General features: G+C 40.2%; 1 gene segment (V, D, J or C); it reads left to right on the top strand.

The window, feature by feature from the left end:
- The first annotated feature begins 9,560 nt into the window (after positions 1 to 9,560).
- Ighl1 (immunoglobulin heavy chain like 1) lies at positions 9,561 to 10,024 on the top strand. The segment is given in 2 exon segments: positions 9,561 to 9,603; positions 9,705 to 10,024. Coding segments are annotated over 2 exon segments (363 nt in total).
- The last annotated feature ends 12,384 nt before the right edge of the window (positions 10,025 to 22,408 follow it).

Raw genomic sequence — 22,408 nt, 5'->3', positions numbered from 1 at the left:
TGTGTTGGATGGTGTTTTGCTGGGGCAAATATGTTAAGGAGTGTTTTACTGAAGTGGACACAGCTGATTGACTAAGGCAGACTCATGACGGAATGTTACACTAAAAGAGACACCAGAGATAGTGTGTTCCACTAAAGCAAACACATGAAAGGATATGTGATACAGATTCTTTGCTAAAAACATGGATATTGGTCTGTATTATATTAGATTGTTGATTTGGTCATCACTCCTTGGACTCAGGCTCATTAGATACATGTGTTGCTGCAAGACATGTAGAAAACAAATGATGTTTGGAGGGTACAAATAGGACTCTACAGAGTGACAGAGGCTGAGCTGGACTTGTTATAGAGCTAGTTGTTCAACACTTGTGGGCCTCGAATCATTGTTAATTTTTGCTTACCTGACAGTCATAGCCACAAATATCTACTGCTGTTACAACTGGTCCCTTCCTGCTTATTCCACCTGAGTCTGAGGCTTGGCTTTCTCTTCTAGATTGTTTCACCATTTCTACTAACCTGCCTCTATGGAATTAGGCTACTGATGTATCTGTTAAGTGTTTGTGACTAGAAAGAGCTATCATTCATTGCCTGCTAAACAGTAAACTAAACTATTCATTGACAGAAAATGCCAACAAAAGTTGCTTGAAAGAACCATTCTAAACAGATCCACTCCTCCCAACTCCCAGTATCCTTTCTTTTCAACTACCTCTGTAGGTGCTGAGCTATAAGTTATGTTAAAGCATTTAAAAACCGTTATTCAAAATATGGTTTAAAAATTAATGTTGCAGATCTACCTCAATATTCTGTACCATTTTGCAGCATATACCCATAGGACTCTATATCTTACTAGAGATACTTGCTCAATCATATTCATTTCTGCTCCATTGATATTAACCAAAATTTGAAATAGCCTAGATGTCCTCAAAGGCAAAATGGATAGAGAAATGTAGTCTTAAATTGAAAGCTATAATATATACAAAGAGGATCTAGTGCTGATCCATATCAGTTTGATTTGCTGCTTCAGAATTTTTGAGTCCATATGACCTCTGCTCAGTTGATTTAGTTGGTCTCTTGTTCCTGGTGTCCATCATCAACTCCGACCCTTACCCTCTTTCAGTCCCATTTGCTGTGGGTTTCCATGAGATATAATGGGTGAGATTCTTTGGAGGGTTCACATTTAGAGCTGCCTGTTCCAAGGTCTCAGTTTCTGCATGTCTTTGTCCAATTGAGTTTCACTCAGTATACAAAGACTCTTCAGAGCAGAACCATGACTTTCAGTAGATGACACATAAAATAAACTCAATGTACTGCTAAACTATCTGTGTAAGGAAGACTCTACTCCTAACACATTATCCAATTATTTTATCCATAATCCATAAGTCTAGACTGGGTAGGTCTTGAGCTGTACTTACCTTCTCTCCAGCTGTACAGCCCTTGTTATTTGTTATTTCTCCTGGCAATGAAGTTTTGTGACAGGGCAGTTTCTTTCTCCTCAGTATTCCTCCCTCCTCTCTGTACCTGCAAAACCCTAACTCAAATTTCTAGTTCCAGCTTTCTCATGTCACTGCCCATTAATATCTAGAAATTTATTGACCAGTTACATCATGGAAAAGGTTCACTAACATCACTTTTAGTAGTGTGTGACAATCTTTTCTTTTGGGCATCTATATCTTTAAAAACAAATAGGTAGCATTAGAATGTAATGAACCACATATGATTCCACTAAACTCTCTCATGAAGTTTTGTATGGGATCCACCCCTCTTCTGTCTTTTTTGTATGTATTACAATGTTCTCTTTTGAATATTTATGAGGCTTCTATGTATTCAAATTTGGGGCTATCTGTATTACCACAGCCATATCCACTGCAAAGAGTGAAAATCATGAATCTAGCATTACTGGTTGACACAGTTTTACTGAAGCCAAGCAGAATGCTGCAGTGAGTCTCCCTCTACCTCTAACTTTTGGGTTTTTGTGTTTTGCAATATTGAAAAGTTTATGCTTTGTCATTAATTTTTTTTGTTTTTACTTGAGAAAGATTATGTCTGATCCTGTTTAGGAAAATGAAAAAAATGACCTTTATCTGTCTATTCCTTTGAAGTCTACCTTTTGCCTTGCAGAACATAGAAGACAGAAAAGGACATAGCTAATTGAGGCCATTACTCCACACTTCTTTTCTGTGTGTCTGCCCTTGAGCAAACAGTATAATTGATGAACGATAAACAGGGAAAAATGAAAAAACTTTGATTGATCAGAAAAATACTTTACAGATTCAAGGTGTTTTTTTATGATAGGCTTAGAGGTCTCTGAAAATGTACTTTAAAAATAGGAGTTCATACAGGGTATACCTTTGCAAGAATATAACTCCTTACATAAGACAGAATGGCTAAAAAATACTGGTCCTTCTTCATAGTGTAAATGATAAAATATAAATTAAAAGAATATCATTATTACTATTTCCTATTCATAAAAAAAAACTGGTTCAGATATTTTCTCTTTGTCTGGCATGCTTTCAAACAAAACATTGCCAACCTAAAAGCAGGCTGTCTTTCATTAAATGTGTCTGATTTGGAGATGATATTCCTTAGATTCTTTAAATTTTAATATAGGTTTAATAAGAGTATGATTATTCTTTTCTGTTTGTTATTTCTAATTGTGACTGAAGTAAGATGTATATTCTGTACCATTTGGACAATCATTAGATTTTCTTTGTTCTGTGAAAATTGTATGAATAAAGAGATTTCCAATTGCTAGTAAATCAAAGCAGACAAGAGGCCTGGTGGATACTAGTGCATCTGCAATATTCCCTTGACTATCATATCTGGCTTCCTCCCTCCCCTCAAAATAATTATTTGAAATATGACCAAGTTAATTTTGATGTCTGTTATTATGCCCACCCCCTCTTCAGATTTTGTCAATTTGGATATTTTGTCATTTAGTTAATTTGAATAGGGGATTTGTAATCTTGTTAATTTTCTCAAAGAAAAAAACTCTTTGGTTCAATTATTCATTTTTTTCATCTTTATTAACTTGAGTATTTCTTAATTACATTTCAATTGTTATTCCACTTCCCGGTTTCTGGACCAACATCCTCCTAACCCTCCCCCGCCCCTTCTCTCTATGTGTTCCCCTCCCCATCCTCCCCCCATTACCACTCTCCCGCTAACAATCATATTCACTGGGGTTTCAGTCTTGGCAGGACCAAGGGCTTCCCCTTCCACTGGTGCTCTTACTAGGATATTCATTGCTATGTATGCAGTTGGAGTCCAGGGCCAGTCCATGTATAGTCTTTGGGTAGTGGCTTAGTCCCTGGAAGCTCTAGTTGGTTGGCATTGTTGTTCATATGGGATCTCAAACCACTTCAAGCTCTTTTAGTCCTTTCTAAGATTACTTCAACGGGGTCCCGTTCTCAGTTCAGAGGTTTAATGATGTCATTCGCTATGTATTTGCTGTATTCTGGCTGTGTATCTCAGGAGAGATCTACATCTTGTTCCTGTCGGCCTGCACTTCTTTGCTTCATCTATCTTATATAGTTCAGTGGCTATATATGTATGGGCCACATGTGGGGCAGGCTCTGAATGAGTGTTCCTTCTGCCTCTGTTTTAGTCTTTGCCTCCCTATTCCCTGCCAAGGGTATTCATGTTCCTCTTTTAAAGAAGGAGTGAAGCATTGGCATTTTGGTCATCTTTCTTGAGTTTCATGTGTTCTGTGTATCTAGGGTAATACAAACAAATTATGCAAATTTGGTTTTGTCATGGAATATCTTGGTTTCTCCATCTATGTTAATTGAGAGTTTTGCTGGATACAGTTTTGTTCTCTTAGGGCCTGTATGACATCTGTCATTTATATGTTACTTGACTTTTTCCCTTACTGCTTTTAATATTCTTTCTTTGTTTTGTGCATTTGGTGTTTTGACCATTATGTGATGGGAAAAGTTTCTTTTCTGGTCCAATCTACTTGGAGTTGTGTAGGCTTCTTGTGTGTTCATGGGCATCTCTTTCTTCAGGTTAGGGAAGTTTTCATCTCTGATTTTGTTGAAGATATTTACTGGTCCTTTGAGCTGGGAGTCTTCACTCTCTTCTATACCTATTATCCTTAGGTTTGATCTTCTCATTGGGTCCTGGATTTCCTGTATGTTTTGGACCAGTAGCTTTTTCCATTTTCCATTATTTTTAGAGTTGTGTCGATGATTTCTATGGAATCTTCTACTTCTGAGATTCCCTCTTCTATCTCTTGTATTCTGTTGGTGATGCTTGTATCTGCGGCTCCTTGTCTCTTCCTTTGGTTTTCCTATATCCAGGGTTGTCTCCCTTTGTGCTTTCTTTATTGCTTCTATTTTCATTTTTAATTCCTTCACCTATTTGGTTGTATTTTCCTGGAATTCTTTCAGGGATTTTTGTGAATCCTCTCATTAGGCTTCTACTTGGTTATTTATATTATCCTCCATTTCTCTAAGGTAGCTCTTTAAAGACTTAAAGACCCCTTGAAGACCTCCATCATCATTATGAAATGTGATTTTAAATCTAGATCTTGCTTTTCTGGTGTGTTTGGATATTCAGTGTTTGCTTTGGTAGGAGAATTGGGCTACGATGATGCCATGTAGTCTTGTTTTCTGTTGCTTGGGTTCCTGTGCTTGCCTCTTGCCATCAGGCTGTCTCTGGTGTTACCTTGTTCTGTTATTTCTGACAGTGGCTAGATCGTCCTATAGGTCTGTGTGTCAGGCGTGCTGTAGACCTGTTTTCCTGTTTTCTTCCAGCCACTTATGGGAACACAGTGTTCTGCTTTCGGGTGTTTAGTCTTTCCTGTCTACTGGTCTTTAGCTGTTACTGTGGGCCTGTGTCCTGAGTCCACCTGGCAGGTTGATTGGAGCAGAAAAGTTGGTCTTACGTGTGGCCCAGGAGCTGAAGTGGCTCCTGGGTGACTGCTTTTGAGCTCTCCATGAGGGCAGCAACCAGGATGGCCTGCACTGCCTTTTCAGGGGCCCCCGTACGCCAGGGTCCCAGATGGTCTTAGGTATTTTCCTCTGGAGTCAGAAATGTGGGCAGAGTGTAGTCTCTTCCGGCTTCCCAGGCAAGTCTGCCCCTCTGAAGGTTTAGCTCTCCCTCCCATGGGATTTGATCAGGTCCCTTCAGATCTGTGCCATGTCTAGACCACTGGGGACCTACCACTTGGGTGCCCCTATCTTCCGGTTCCCAGAGGCCCTATACAGTTTCCTCTTGGGCCAGGGATGTGGGTAGGGTTGGGCAGTATTCGTGGTCTCTCCCGCTCTGCAGTCTCAGGAGTGCCCACCTATCAGGGTGGTGAGCTCTCTCTCCCAAGGGGGTTGCGAGGAGGGAATGTGGGCTGGGATCAGCAACGAGGTTCTGGCTCCAGCGAAAAACTGTAAGTGTCCAGTCCCAGAGGAATTTTGCCTCTCTGTGTCCTGAGTCCATCAGGCAGGTCCCTTAGAGCAGAAATGTTGGTCTTATCTGTGGTCCCATGACTGAAGTGATTACTGGGCAGCTTCTTTTGAGCTCTCCTTGAGGGTGGCAACCAGAGGGCCTGCACTGCCTTTTCCCAGGCCCCTGTGCACCGGGGTCCCAGATGGCCCCAATTGTTCTTTATATTATTGTTTGTTTTTATTTTATTGATTTCAGCCTCGAGTTGATTATTTGCAGTCAACTACACCTTTCAAGTTTTTTTGGTTCTTTTTGTTCTAGAGATTTCAGATGTGCTGAAAATTATATAGTATGTGATCTCAATAAATTCTCTATTCACAGTAGGAACTTCCCACTTAACACTCTTCTAATTGTATTCCATAAGTCTGGGTATCTTCTGCATTCAATTGAATTGATTTCTCTGAAGTCTTTCATTTTTTGGTTATTTCATCCTTGACCCAGTAATTATCCCATAGATAATTGTTCAGTTTCCTTGATATTGTGGGCTTTCTCCAATTTTTTTGAAGTTCAGCATTAATCCACAGTGATTGATATACACATCTGTATGATTCAGATAGTTAGTACATTTTCCATTATCTGTAGAGACTTGATTGGTGGTCAAATATTCAAGTATATGGCCAACTTGGGAAGATGTTCCATGAGATGATGAGAAAACGGCATATTATTTGGTGTTTGGATGGAATTTTCGGTAGATATCTGTTATGTCCATTAGAGACATAATATCTGCTAGTACACTACTCCCCCGCCTTTTTTCTGAATGAACTGTCATTGGTGAGTATGAGGTTGATTAAGTCTTTCACTATAATATGTGGGGTTGAATGTGTTATTTAAGTTTTAGTAATGTTTCTTTGATGAATTTGGGTGCCCTTGCCTTTGGAAAATACATGTTCAAAATTGAAATGCTATATTGGTGGATTTTTCTTTTGCAGAATATCTGATGTCTATACCCCCAACAATTTTGATTAACTTGGGTGAAAGTGTATTTGTTAGATATTACAATGGTTACACCAACATGCTTTTTGTATACTTTTGTTAGGAAAATCTTTTTCTAGCAGTTTACTCTGTTGTGATGTCTATTCTTGATACCGATGTTTGATTTTTGTAAGAAGCATTTTGATGGTCTTTTTTTGCATTTGTTCTGTTAATTTGTGCTATGTTGTGATGGTTATTTTTTTAATTGGAAAATTGACTTCACGGATGTTGAGAGACATTAATGACGAATGATTGATAATCCCTGTTATTTTGATGTATGTTTTGGCAGTTTGTGTGTGCATCTGTGTGTGTGTTTGTGTGTGTGTGTCTGTGTGTGCATCTGTGTGTGTGTGTGTGTGTGTGTGTTTGCTTTCTTTTGTTTGGATTTGATATAATGTAGTTATTTATTTCTATTGTTTTATTGAGTGCAGTTAACCTCTTTGGTTTTGAGTTTTCTTTTAGTGTTGTTTTTAGGGTTAGATTTATGGATTGATACAGTTTAAATTTATTTTATGTTTTTGCTTTTGTTTTGTTCTTTTGGAGTATCGTGTTTTCACCATCTATGTTTATTTAAATTTTGCTGGGTTTAATAGTCTAGGATGTGATCTGAACTCTTTCTGAGTCTGCAATTCATTTGTCCAGGCCTTTCTGGTTTTTAGGTTATTTGCTGATAAGTAGGAATAATTTTCATAGTTCTCCCTTCATATCTTACTTGACATTTCCCCCCTTGGATGCTTGATATTCTGTCTTCATTTTGTAAATTTAGGGTTTGATTATTATTAGGCAGTGGCAATTCCTTTCCTGATACAGTTTGTTTCCTCTTCTCTACGTTCCTTTGTACATTTATAAGTATCTCATTATTTTGTTTAAAGAAGGCTTCTTCTATGACGTTATTGACAATAATTTCTGGACCCCTGAGCTAGAAACGTTCTCTTCCTTCTATCTATATTGTACTGTGAATATTAATTTTACCCAGCTTGTACTTTTTGTTAATGTTTTATTTGTATTTCCTTCCACTTACCTAGTTTACCATTTGCAAATGTTGCCCAATTTGTGTTTTCATTACTACTTTTATTTTAATTGGCAAATATTGAAAATTTCTTCACCCATTTGTTTCTTTTTTTTTGTTTACATTTTTGTAATGCTTTAGGGGCCTTATTGGTTTTTCCCACTTTTTTATTTTAATCTCTTCCTTAATAAAATATTAAACTTTAAGAACCATCTTCAAAAACTTAGTTTTAAGGCCGTTTATCTGTTATTCAATGCATTGAAATATTGAGGGCTTGTTGTCATAGGATAACTGGAAACTGGTTTTGTCATTTTGCCCTGGTCATTGTTGATTATGCTTTTATACTGGTGAATTCTGACTTGTGTCCCATGTTCATTATGTGCATTCATTTCAATTCCAGTCTGTTATGCAACTACAAGGATCATTACTTGAGTACTACTATGTGCAGATTTTTGTAAGTTATGTCCAACAAATCTGTGAGAAGAAATCCATCCAGATGATGACATCATTGTGTGAAAATGAGCATAGAGCTCAAAAGAAGCCATGCAGGAGAAGTACAATATCTATATTCTAGTACTGGATGAATTCTGTCCTCTCTCCAGATTCTGGATTATAAAGAAATATTAATAACAGATCAGTCTTGATGCATGGGGAGGAACAATAACGAGGGATTTTCACCTATAAACAGGTGCCAAGAAAAGTACAGCAAGGGTTATTATTGTATCCAAGCAGAACTTATTCCTTTCATGTAGGTACATATAACTCAGTTAACTAAAAAAAATCTGTAAGAAAAATGTAGTCAAGGAAGCCACAGCAGAAGTTACTTCAGAGCATCAGTTTAATAGGTTTTGATGTTTTAAATGAAATTTGTTTTCCTGCAAATGCCTAAAAATAAGGTCACAGTTCATTAGACCTCTTAGCCATAACAAACCCAGTTTCTCTAATAGTAGAATTAATTTACACATTAAATAATTATTCCCAAATTCTTCTTTATAATACAAGGATAACTATTTCTAGGTTACTGGAATTGAGAGAGGTTCCACAGCCACCAAACCTGTAGGGGAATTGGAGAAAGTACAGGTCCCATAAACATTGGCTTGCAGATGAAGTAAAAGATTCTTCTCTTTCCTATTTTTTTGTTGTTTTTTTGTTTGGTTCTTTTTTTCGGAGCTGGGGACCAAACCCAGGGCCTTGTGCTTCCTAGGCAAGCGTTCTACCACTGAGCTAAATCCCCAAACCCCCCTCTTTCCTATTCTTATTACAGCAAAGGAATCTATACTTTATTGAAGACATTTAAAATAACATGTATCTCAAGTATGTTACCAAATACAGCCCAAACAAAAATACTCAATGTGTGTATTAACAAATATAATATATCATTATAAATAAAAATAATCCCTTATATTATTAATGTATATTTAAAAATATTACTTTTTCAGTTATGAATGTAAAACTTGAGGCCTTATTCATATTATCCCCTCCCACCATCCTATATCTGTAGCTCAGTTTTGCTACTGTAGTTTAAAGTGCACTCATTCATTGGTATTTACATTCTTTTCCCTAAAATTATGAAATTGTAATTTTTATTTTATAAACTTCAATGAACTCATCATATAGTATCTGGTAAGGTAAACAGTGAAGTGGGCATGTAAAAAGAACACACAAATCTGTGGCTGGGCAGAATTCTGAGTGGTTAGAATACTAGCTGGCCTTCCAGAGGACCAACGTTCAATTCCCATTATTCACATGAAAGAGCCCAAATCTCTGCCTCTCTAAGTCTCCTCTAAGAAATACGAACTCCTCACACCTATAGGCCAAATAAAAATGAACATAAAATTTCAAAATTAAATTAATGTTTACAAAGGAAAAATGCAGGTTGAAGCGGTAGAAATATTAATCATAACACATAATGAATATTCTAATGAAATATGGTATGTTACTTCCTTTTCTCTCAGACATTTGCATTGTTTATTGCTGTTCCTAAGGTTCATGCAGCAGATCAAAGATATAGCAGAAATATATGCAAGTAAGTACCTCCCCTGCTCATTAAAACATGCCCAGCCCTGACCCTGAAATACTGGCAGAAAACTCAAGCCCTGTCTTCCCATTCAGCGTTCACCACTGACAACAGAACATTAAGCATAATGTTGGTGCTGAAGTGGGTTTTCGTGATTGCTCTTTTTCAAGGTAATTATGGATAACAACCATTAGTACATGCCTGAGTTTTCATAAGTGAGAGTGACAGTGGACATGCGTGAAATTTTTTTTAATATTCTTTCTGTTTGCAGGTATGCATTGTGAGGTGCAGCTTGTTGAGTCTGGTGGAAGATTGGTGCAGCCTAAAGGGTCATTGAAACTCTCATATGCAGCCTCTGGATTCACCTTCAATACCTATACCATGAGATGGGTCCGCCAGTCTCTAGGAAAGAGACTGAAATGGGTTGCTAGCATTAACAGTAAAGGTAATAATTATGCAACAGATTATGCTGAATCAGTGAAAGGCAGATTCACCATCTCCAGAGATAATTCACAAAGCATGGTCTACTTGCAAATGAACAACCTGAAATCAGAGGACACAGCCATCTACTACTGTACAACATCAGAGTGAGAAGACTTTTATTGTGAGAATAGACAAAAACCTCCAGTTCAGATACTCAGGACCTGCAGGAGGCGCTCAGTACACACAGATAACAGATCAGTAGCAATTTACATGCACACATATTAGATATTTTAATCTGTGATCAGCATGATCTTATGGGTGTTCATCTTTACAGCAATAGAGTTTAACAATATGAGTATCATATTTTAAAACACATATATTAACAAATCTTTCTATTTGACAACAGGGAGACCTGCCTTGCTCCACTAACTCTACAAGGAGAGCCCCTCCAGGAGCATGCAACACACAAGAGCAACTGGGTGGCCTGGAATAGGACCCTTCCTTCCACTATTCAATTGTACCCAGAACTAAGTCTGGTTACAACCCTCCAGATCCAGAACCTGCACAGAAGTGCTGGTCTTCCAGGAGTGCTCTCACTTCTAAGAACACAGGCTCACAGCACCAGAGAAGGGACAAGTTCCAGTTAGAGATGACAAGAACAAATAATATCGTAGATACTCAGATGTCCAGAGGTAAGTGCAAGAACAAAAGCAACAGAAACAAAGACTACTTGGCATCATCAAAACGCAGTTCTCCCATCACAGCAAATACTGGATATCCTGACAGACAGAAACTGATAGATTTAGCTTTAAAATCACATCTCATAATGATGACAGAGGACTTTAAGTAGGACTTAATAACTTTTAAGAACATTTATTTAACAGGTATAATCCCTTAAAGAGGAAACAAAACAAAACAGGGAAACTCAGTCCAACAGCTAAAGGAATTGAAAAAATAAATGCTGGATCTACAAATAGAAATAGAAACAATAAAGAAATTACAAAGCAGAAAATCTCTGTATAGATTAACAAGTTAAAAATCAGGATTAATTTATGCAAGACAAGAGAAAACAAAACATGAAGAGAGAATCTAAAGACAGAAGATAACATAAAAATATGGTCAAAGACAATGCAAAAAGCAAAAAGCTCTAAACTCAAACCTCCAGGAAATCCAGGACACAATCAGAAGACCAAATCAAAGATAATAGGTATAGAAGAAAACAAACAATTCAAACTTAAAGGGCCAATAAATATCATAAACAAAATTATAGAAGAAAACTTCTCTAATCTAAGAAAAAAGATGCCAATGAACATACAATAAGCCTACAGAACTCCAAGCACACTGGACAGGAAATGAAACTCCTTCTGTCATGTAAAAATCAAAACACCAAATGCACAGAAAAATGAAAGAATATTAAAGCAGTGCAGGAAAAGTGTAAAGTAACATATAAAGGAAAACCAATCATAACAGTAGATTGATCAGCACAGGATTTTCTGTAAAAGCTAGAAAATCCTGGGCAAATATCATAAGACCCTACACAGAAACCCTAAGAGAACACAAGTGCCAGCCCAGGCTACTATATCCAGCAAATCTCTCAGTTAAGATACATGAAGAAAACAAGTATTCCATGACAAAAAAATTGCACAACTTCTTGCCACAAATCCAGCCCAAGAATGGGTAATAGGTGGAAAATTCTAACACAAGAAGGAAAACTACACCCTTGAAAAATCAAGAAAATAATCTGCTTTCATCAACACAAAAGAAGTTAACCCAAAAATATATTTCTCCCTCTAACAACAAAATTATCAGGAAACAACAACCCTTGGCCCCTAATATCTCTCAACATCAGTGGAATCAATTCCCAAATAAAAAGACATAGAATAACTGGCTGATTTTGTAAACAGGACCCAGTTGCTACATGAAGGAAATACACCCCAGTGAGAACCACAAGTACTATCTCAGAAAAACAGACTGGAAAATATTTACAAGCAAATGGTGCAAAGAAACAACTTTGAGTAACCATTCTAAGATTGAGTAAAAAAAAAAAAATTCAACGAATAGTTGTCAAAAAATGTAAGGACACAAAAAATGTAATCAACAAAGGAAAAACCTACCAAAAATGAACTCTCAAATATGAACATCTGTGCTCCAAATGCATGAAAACACATATTAATAAAAAGAAACTTTACTACAATTCAAAGCACACATTGCCACTCACAGAATAATAATGGGAGATAACCGTATGTGTGAGCAAGAGGGGAGGGGAAGGAAATTCATTAACAGGAAACTGGAAAGGGGAATAATAACATTTGAAATGTAAATACAGAAATATATCTAATAAAAAAATTAAAGACACATGAAGTGGTCAGAAACAGAGGTCTGCATAAAGTCGTAGCTTCTCATGTAGAATAAATGAAATTACAAATATATAAGATAGAATTGACAATTAGTAAAGTTAATGAGATATCACTTTCTTCTATGGAATTATGGAGTACCAACCTGCAGATGGCACATGTATTCCTAGCTCTATTTATATAATACTTGTTTTATTTGTCTTATACTAAATGCTTGGGTCTTGTAGTGTAGAACTACTTCCATAGGAATCATAAGTGAACTTTCCTGAGAGCTTCTCTCTTTCCTATAACAGACTGAATCTTCACAAACTATAAAGCTGTAGTCTCACCTGAAATGATAATGCAAATCTCTGACGGCTTCATCTGACCCTGTGTTTGAAAGTCTAAGCTAGGCCCAGACCCACAGTGGTGTGCAGTCAAGGACAGACTTAATTCCACATTCCTTCTTCTGATTGTCACTTCATTTGAATGCTTTGAAAGGGATGTACTTTTCTATTGTCATCCTATTTCGACCTCCTCTTCTGCCCTTTTTCCTTATACAGCTAACTTGTCTTGGGTTACTCTGAAGGATTCTGGCTCTGGGATTTTGTAGTCCTTCTTGAATTTGACCTACATTTTCTCTAAGTTATCACTGAGTACTTCCAGCATGGGTGTGACCTGATTCTGTAAGCCCTAAGAAAAGGGACTGGTGTGTCTGATATACATTTTGTGGGATGATGGTAAGTCGTACAACCCATCAATGAAGAGCTGGCTCACATTTTCCCAAAACAGTTTCAAAAGTCAGACATTCCTTCAAGATAACCAGAGTGGATTGTGTAGATACAGCCATTTACTACTCTTCTTGAAGAGCATATTAACACTGCCTTGATTTTTAGCTATATAGTATTTCAGGATGGTTCTCAGTATTCCACTTTCCTTTTAAAATTCAGAAGGTTAGGAGGTAGCACACATTTTGTGTTGGGCTTTGGGGTTTCCTATTTACTTTTGGCTTCAGAGCTCTGGCTTCCTGTTATATAAGCAAAGCCCCTTTTAAAACTTGTTCATGAGTAACAATTTTTTTTTAAGTAAGAGTATCTGTTCTCTAACCAGTGTGTTCAGAGAGATGGGTGCACTCCCTTTGGCCTAAAATTATCATAACAACAGATTCCAAATTACTGTAATGTTCACCTTCAGTAAGCAATTGACTATGGAAAGATTGACAATTTTAAGTAAGCATTTATAAATTGAGTCACTGAGTAAAGGGGCTGTATGGTAAGCCTATTATGTACACATTATAGAACAAGAAGGATGGGGATGTGATGTGGGGTTTTTGGACAAGAAACCGTGTAAGGGAATAATATTTTAATGTAAAATAAAAATATCCCATAAAACATTAATTTGAAAATAGTATAGGTCTTGTATTTCAAAATTAAAATGCTTAAGTTCAATCCAATAAAACATTCTATAAATGTAGATTTCATTCCCTGTGTATGAGGAATTCAAAAAAAAATTACTGTGTGCTTGAAGCAGGATAATTTTGCAATTCAGAATATTCACCACAGTAATGAAGCAGAAACACAGCCTAGCAACAAGAAGTGGGAATCGAACCTTTGACAGTCAAATGTCATTTATCTAGAAAAGAAAACGAATCCCTTATAAGAAGTTTTCATGATTATCAGCTTTAATCTCAATAAACTGATATTCTAAAAATACAACAGCAAACAGCTAATTGTTATTATATATTGCATTATATTATATTATGTTATATTATATATTATGTTATATTATTTTGTTATATTAACCAGATAGTAAAATATTTTGGAAGCAAATCTGAAAAGTATTATGGATACACTGCAAACATCTGGACATCTCACACCAGATTGTAGGACTTTCATTCCTTAAACAAATAAATTGAAGGTGAATATCATAATCCTGGGAGAGATCTGGAGAACTTTAACAGATTAAGTTACTCTCACTATCTACAATGCTGTATGAGAAACATTGACTATATCCATGTGTAATTGGCAGTTGTATTGTGTAGGCAAGAATGTCACCTCTTCTTCGATATTAGAATGCTAAAAGTGTACAGGGACAGTCTGAAATTAATTTATTTCTACCAAATGACTAAGAACCATATATTGGGGCATAATATTGCTAGCTTGACTAAACAACATTTGGTCTAGGGAAAGATATGCAGAGAAAAATGAGTGATCAAACCATATAATAAAGACAAGAGTGTTAAAAAAAAGTGAAGGATGGGGGGGATTAGGGGGATGTTGGCCTGCAAACTGGGAAGGGGAATAACAATCGAAATGTAATAAGAAATACTGAAGTTAATAAAGATGGGAAAAAAGTGAAGGCTGAAGGAGCTGCTCTTCCTTCTCTACTTTTAATAAGATGAGGGATTTATATGGCAAGTGGCAACACCGTGTAACCAGGTCTCCCATGGTTGGGCAGCAGAATTGCATGAGTTCAGCACTGTAGATGGAGCATGCAGGACTGTGCCTCCAAGTCGAATCATATATTCCAGCTAATATCCTTCCTAATAGTGGAAAGAAGATGCAAATAGATTTAAAAATTCTATGGCTGAAGGTGAAGAAAATGAATGGATGATGACACCGTGCACATTTATGCAATTCCTTTTTTCCTTTACCAAAAGTCCTCAGGTCCACAGATAATAAATAAAAACATATCTGCAATCTCAATTATCAAAGAATATTTACTATACTATCTTTGGAGTCTTGTCACAGTAGATTCATGTATCTTATTATCTTTGCAGTTATATAAGGTAAGGATAGGATACCTTAGAGTCCCTTAGGGCTCTGTTACTCTACATATGTTTTTGAGTACCTACTATACCACTTATTTCCATATGATGAGTATGTATAAAACCCTCTGCTGGTCCTGATCAACTTTAAAGTGGGAATCTATCTGAGCACACAGGGAACTGCCACACCAATCCCTGACAAGTTGCACAGACTGAGACTTTTGACTCCAAAAGGAGGAGGTCTCCTGCAACCGGATGTGGAACTCTGTAGCCAGAGAAATATAAAGAGTCGTACTTCTCATGGCAGTCTGTCTGTTTTATCTTATATTTCCTTTTCTATATTTATGAGATGTTCCTGATAGCCTGGGTGTGAGGAGCTGTCCGAGGAGCTGTCCTCACAGAGATGTGAGGAGCTGTCCGAGGAGCTGTCCTCACAAACTCCATTACAAGATGGCACCGGCATCCGGCAGAACGCACCTAGTAAAAAGGGCAATACGCAGGCGCCTGGTAACTTCCCTACTCAAAGGGATACGTACGTTTTGGTACGTCATCTGGCATAATTGGCAGCGACCAGTCAGAGAGTGACACGTCCTAGGCGAGGATAGTTTCCTATATAAGGGACGGTTATTCCTCACTCTCCGTCTCCGCATTGTAAGCTTATGCTCTCCCTCTCAAGACGCATTAAAGCTTTTCTGTAGTAGGATCCTGTGTGTGCCGCGTCATTCCTGCTGGCGAGACGAAGCGCGGGACATCTGGTGCCGAAAACCCGGGAAATACGTCGCCATCGTCAGCACCTTCGGAGATCCCTTGGCGACAAGGAGGATTCAGAACTGCAGGTAGATACGTTCGGAGAGGCAGCCCTCTCTTGGACTTTGGTCTGGGGTTGTCACCGCCTTGGGAAGGATTTGTTGAGGCTATAGTATTTGTCCTGCGAGCCACCCTACTCTTTATGTTCTGTTCTCACCGTTTTTGTTGTTAAAAGGACGATCACAGCAGCTGAAGGCGCGTCTCAGCCTCTCGTATATAAGTGAGCTTCGCGCAGCTCCCTTTTACCTTCGATTTTGACTGTTGAGGAACAAGGACGCGATAAGGCCGACGTAGATAAGCGGCACCGTCCGGGGAGGCGCGTGTAAGACTCCCATACATAAGAGAGCAGCGGGTCCGTCTCTACCCTTTCACCTCACGCCTTGTCAGACGGACGTAGATAAGCCGCCGGCGTTCCTGGCCCATCATGGGATCCTCACAGTCTGTGGTCACAGCCTTGAAAACAGTGTTAAAGCAGAGGAACATCAAAATTGGAGGAGGAACACTTAAAAACTTTGTGAAGGAGGTGGAGAGGGTGGTGCCTTGGTTTGCCTGTTCAGGCTCGTTTACGATTGCCTCATGGAACAAACTTGGAAAAGACCTTGACAGAAAATTGGCGGAAGAGGATCTGCGCCTAGGGACCAAAGCTATATGGAAGCTGGTTAAGAATTGTTTAAAGGATGAAACGTGTAAGGCAGCAGTAGTAGAAGGACAGGCCACTCTCGAGGTAGTCCGAGAAAGTCTGTCAGAAACCGAACGTAGTGAGAGGTTGGGCGCGCGCAAGAAAAAAGACGTCCTAAGAAAAAAAAAGTGCCCTCCCGGTAAGTCCAAAGACAAGGGAGCGTTGAAATTTTCAGATTCCAGCACTTCCTCCTCTACACATAAACCAGGAGGGGGAGCCAGCCTATACCCTGTGAAAGAGCTAGAAGCGCTGAACCTCGACAGTTCTGAAAGCTCTGAAAATAAAACCTTAGACTCAGAGGAGGAGGCTGAGCTAGATGAGGAAGCAGCTAAATATGAGGAGGAAAGATATTACCCAGATGAATGTAGGGGAAGTAATAGAAGCCTTCTAGCACGGCCGCCACCAACGGCGCCTCCTCCATATGAGACACGCTCACGCGCCTTCTCACTAGTCCCCGAGAGGGTGAGAAGAAAGCTGAGTATGACATTTCCTATCTTTGAGACTCCGGAGGGAGGACGGGTCCATGCCCCTGTTGAATATAATCAGATTAAGGAATTAGCGGAATCAGTTAGAAAGTATGGAGTCACGGCCAACTTTACTCTAACACAACTCGACAGGTTGGCCATGACAGCATTGACACCAGCTGATTGGCAGATGATTGCTAAGGCAGCCCTTGCCAGCATGGGCCAATACATGGAATGGAAAGCTCTCTGGTATGAGGCAGCCCAAACACAGGCCAGAGCAAATGCTACGGCCTTAATACCTGAGCAACAAGAATGGACTTTCGAACTCTTAACAGGACAGGGCCGCTTTGCAGCTGATCAGTCTGCTTACCACTGGGGCGCCTATGCTCAGGTCTACAGCACAGCTATTAGAGCCTGGAAGGCACTGTCCAGGAGAGGATGGATTGATAATCAACTTACAAAAATCGTTCAGGGACCCCAGGAAAATTTCTCAGATTTTGTAGCTAGAATGACAGAGGCTGCAGGACGAATCTTTGGCGATCCTGAACAAGCAGCACCACTAATAGAACAGCTCGTTTTCGAGCAAGCCACCCAGGAGTGCCGAACAGCCATAGCCCCCCGAAGAAATAAAGGGCTACAGGATTGGCTTAGAGTTTGCAGGGAACTTGGAGGGCCCCTTACTAACTCAGGCCTGGCGGCTGCCATTCTCCAGTTCCAGCGACGCCCCGTTAAAGGGACAGATAAAAGATCATGCTTTCAATGTGGGAAAACAGGCCATCTAAAAAGAGACTGCAGGATGACAAAAAGAGACAGGGGGTCTGCAACCCTCTGTGTCCGATGTGGCAAAGGCTACCATAGGGCTGACCAGTGCCGATCAGTGAGAGACATTAAAGGCAAACTACTCCCTCCTTTGGAGACTCGACCTAATGAGATGTCAAAAAACGGGCTGGTGGGCCCCCGGTCCCAGGGCCCTCAAAGATATGGGAACCGCTTTCACAGGGCCACGACCCCGGCAGAGGATGTCCCCCAAGAGGCGACACAAAATTGGACCTGCGTGCCGCCTCAGACTTCTTTCTAATGCCCCAGATGGGCATTCAGCCAATTCCTGCTCAGACTGTGGGGCCTCTACCCCCGGGAACCATAGGCCTTGTCCTTGGGAGAGGATCTCTCGCCCTGCAAGGACTGATAGTCCATCCAGGCCTTGTTGAAGCTCAGCGCTCTCTTGATATTCAGATTCTTTGTTCAAGTCCCGATGGGGTTTTTTTCCATAAGTAAAGGAGATAGAATAGCACAGTTATTACTCCTTCCATGCTTCCAGGCCACGATACAGGATACTAAGGGACCCATGGGGTCCACTGGTCATGATTCGGCATATTTGGTGGTTCACCTTAACAACCGCCCAAAATTGAGCTTAGAAATTAATGGAAAGAAATTCGAAGGCATACTGGATACTGGGGCTGATAAAAGTATAATTTCCTCAAAATGGTGGCCTCAATCATGGCCTACCACAAAATCTTCTCACTCACTACAAGGATTAGGCTACCAGTCATGCCCTATGATCAGCTCTGCCACTCTAACTTGGACAACTGCCGATGGCTGACAGGGACAATTTATTCCTTATGTACTTCCCCTGCCTGTTAATCTTTGGGGGAGGGATGTTATGCAGACCATGGGACTGACCTTATCTAATGAATACCCCCCACAAGTGGCCCACATGATGTCAAGGATGGGCTATAAGGAAGGGAAAGGCCTTGGGCAATTAGAACAGGGTTGTCTCATGCCCATTGAACCGATCGCCAACCCCCATAAAACAAGGCCTGGGTTTTTCCTAGGCGCCATTGGGGCAGCACGACCCATACCATGGAGGACGGAGGACACAGTGTGGGTTCCCCAATGGCCATTAACCTCTGAGAAATTACAGGCAGCTACAGGACTGGTGGATGAACAATTAAGATTGGGACATTTGGAGCCCTCTACCTCTCCTTGGAACACCCCAATTTCTGTAATAAGGAAAAAATCAGGAAAATGGCGACTACTCCATGACTTGAGGGCCATTAACGATCAGATGGAATCCCTTGGACCCATTCAGCGGGGCCTTCCTATACTCTCGGCCCTACAAAAAGATTGGAATTTGGTAATAATAGATATCAAGGATTGTTTTTTCTCTATTCCTCTTTACCCCCCAGATAGGCCCAGGTTTGCTTTTACTGTTCCATCAATTAATCATATTGAACCTGATAAAAGATACCAGTGGAAGGTCCTACCTCAGGGCATGGCCAACAGCCCTACGATGTGTCAGTTATATGTTCAGGAAGCCCTCAAACCAGTCAGGGAGACCTATCCAAATTTACTGTTAATCCATTACATGGATGATATATTGAGGTGTCATAAAGACTTAGAATTACTCAAACAAGCCTATTCCTTATTACAAAAAACCCTTAAACAATGGGACTTACATATTGCTACAGAAAAGGTCCAAATTGCTGACACAGGTCATTTTCTAGGATCCATTATTTTCCCTGATAAGATTATACCCCAGAAACTGGAAATCCGTAGAGACCACCTCCATACTCTTAATGACTTTCAGAAGCTCTTGGGAGATATCAACTGGTTGAGACCATTTTTGAAAATCCCTTCCGCGGAATTAAAACCTTTGTTCGAAATATTGGAAGGGGACGGCCACATCACCTCCCCTCGTGTGCTAACTCCCGCTGCAACCAAGGCCTTACTAAAAGTAAAAGATGCCATAAAACAGGCCCAATTGCAACGCATTGATTGGTCTCTACCTTTTTCACTCTGTGTACTAGAGACCAAGGATTTACCCACTGCCGTTTTATGGCAACAAGGTCCACTGTTATGGATCCATCCATATGCTTCCCCTGTGAAGATTATTGATTGGTATCCAGCCGCAGTAGCACATCTGGCTATTAAGGGCCTAAAAGCTGCCATCTGTCATTTTGGGACTCCACCCCAATCCTTGATTATCCCATATACACCCTACCAGGTCCAAACTCTAGCTGCTACCTCTGATGATTGGGCAGTGCTGCTCACATCCTTTACAGGGAAGATAGATAATCATTATCCTAAACACCCCCTATTGTGTTTCGCAAGATCACAACCTATTGTTTTCCCTCGCATCACATCCCACAAACCATTAAAGGAGGGGATAACGGTGTATACGGATGGGTCAAAAACAGGGGTGGGAGCATATGTGGTAAACTCCCAAGTATTCTCACGACAATATTTTGAAACCTCACCCCAAGTGGTAGAATGCCTAGTGGTCATGGAGGTCATTGAAAAATTCCAGATTCCTCTAAATATTGTTTCAGATTCCTCCTATGTGGTTAATGCTGTTAGTATTCTTGAAACCGCCGGTATAATTAAAACCACTAGTAAGGTGGCAGATATTTTCCGAAAAATCCAAATTATCCTATTAAATAGAAGATTCCCTGTATACATTACTCATATACGGGCCAATTCTGGACTCCCTGGTCCAATGAGTTCAGAGAATGATTTGGCTGACAAAGCCACAAAAATGATAGCTGTGGCCCTGGCCTCTCCTTTAGAGGCCGCTAAAGCCTTTCATGGCAATTTCCATGTCACCTCAGAAACTTTACGCCGCCTCTTCTCTATAACTAGAAAAGAGGCACGTGATATAGTCACCCAATGCCAACAGTGCTGCCAGTTCCTCCCAGTTCCTCACATCGGGGTCAACCCGAGAGGAATACAGCCATTGCAAATCTGGCAAATGGATGTTACTCATAATTCTACTTTTGGAAAATTACAGTATGTGCATGTATCTATAGACACATGTTCTGGCATTCTACATGCCACCCCACTTACAGGAGAAAAAACAACACATGTCATTCAGCACTGCCTTGAAGCATGGAGTGCTTGGGGAAAGCCAAAATGTGTAAAAACTGACAATGGCCCCGCCTACACATCTCAAAAATTCCGTCAGTTTTGTGCTCAGATGCAGGTTACCCACCTGACGGGCCTGCCCTACAACCCTCAAAGACAGGGAATCATAGAGCGTGCTCATCGGACGCTCAAATCATATTTAATAAAACAAAGAAGGGGAATTATGATAGAACTCCCCCCAACACCCTGAGTGGCCACTGCTCTGGCCCTTTTTACCTTAAATTTTTTAAATCTTGATGAAGCTGGACAAACAGCGGCTGAGCGACATTGCTCAGAGCCCAAGAGGACAAAAGAATTAGTCAAATGGAAGGATGTATTAACAAATGAATGGAAAGGCCTGGATCCTGTTTTAATAAGATCAAGGGGAGCTGTCTGTGTTTTTCCACAGGACAATGAAAATCCCATATGGATCCCAGGACGACTTACTCGGAGCATCACAGCAAGTGATCAAGAAGGGACTGGGACTCCTGCACCTCCTCACTCTTCTTCCATGGATGCCAGCAACGGTGCAGGGTGAGCTACGATGGGGAATAATGTCAACCTTTCCACTCCCGATGCCGGTGATGTACCACTAACAGGGATTTAGGGTTGGCCTATTTACCTAAGGATCCACAGGTTGAACGACTAAAAGAAAATAGGACTATTCCCCTTAAGGGCAGCCTTTGTTTTGGCATATTCAACAAAACATCTTTTGATCTCCCTTGCATTATGTTATATAATCAATCTTCTGCTTGGTTAAGGGAGGCCACATGGGGAACTGGTGAGGAGGACATTGTGGCTAACGCCACAGTTCTCTATGGTGGTGGCCTTACATTGCGTTAATGGTAGCTGCACTGATCTTACGCCCATGGCGATGCTACTTGGAGGAAAGGGCGAAAAGGGACGGTTGTCATTTTCCTGGACGGGGAACATCAAACCTGCTGCCTCTGTCTGGACAGCTACTCATATAAAATATCGCAGTAGTTACCCGCATGCCTCGCTTTATCCCGATCCCTGTTGATGCCCCGGGGACCATGACCTTATTTAGAGGAAAAAGAGATTTTGGTACTTCTGCAATTATTGCTGGCATTATTGCTACGACAGCAGTCGCTGCCTCGGTTACTGCCTCAGCATTGGCCTTGTCAAATTCAGTACAGAGAACCCAAACTATCAATGATTTATCGGTCACCATCTCTGTGGCTCGGGACAGACAGGCCTCAGCCAATACTCAGATATAGGGAGGCCTTATGCTTGTCAACCAACGTATAGATCTGGTCCGAGAGCAATTAGACATTCTATGGCAACTGGCCCAGCTTGGCTGTGAGCAAAAACTCCCAGGCCTTTGTGTCACCTCTATATAATATGACAAATTTACCCGAGCTGCTAATCTGTCTAAGAGTCTTTCACAGCATCTGTTACAGAATTGGACCTCGGAGTTTGAACAGACACTTCGGGAGCTGAGAGCGACCATCATTCAAGTAAATTCTACCCGACTGGACCTGTCTTTGACGGAGGGATTGTCGTCCTGGATCACCTCAGCAGTCTCTTATTTCAAGGAATGGGTGGGAGTGGGACCTTTTGGAGTGATCCTCTGCTGTGGAT

This window comes from Rattus norvegicus, chromosome 6, assembly GCF_036323735.1.
Source record: "Rattus norvegicus strain BN/NHsdMcwi chromosome 6, GRCr8, whole genome shotgun sequence".
NCBI lineage: Eukaryota > Metazoa > Chordata > Mammalia > Rodentia > Muridae > Rattus > Rattus norvegicus.
Note: the sequence above shows the minus strand (reverse complement) of the source record. Positions and strands in the feature narration are given on the sequence as shown.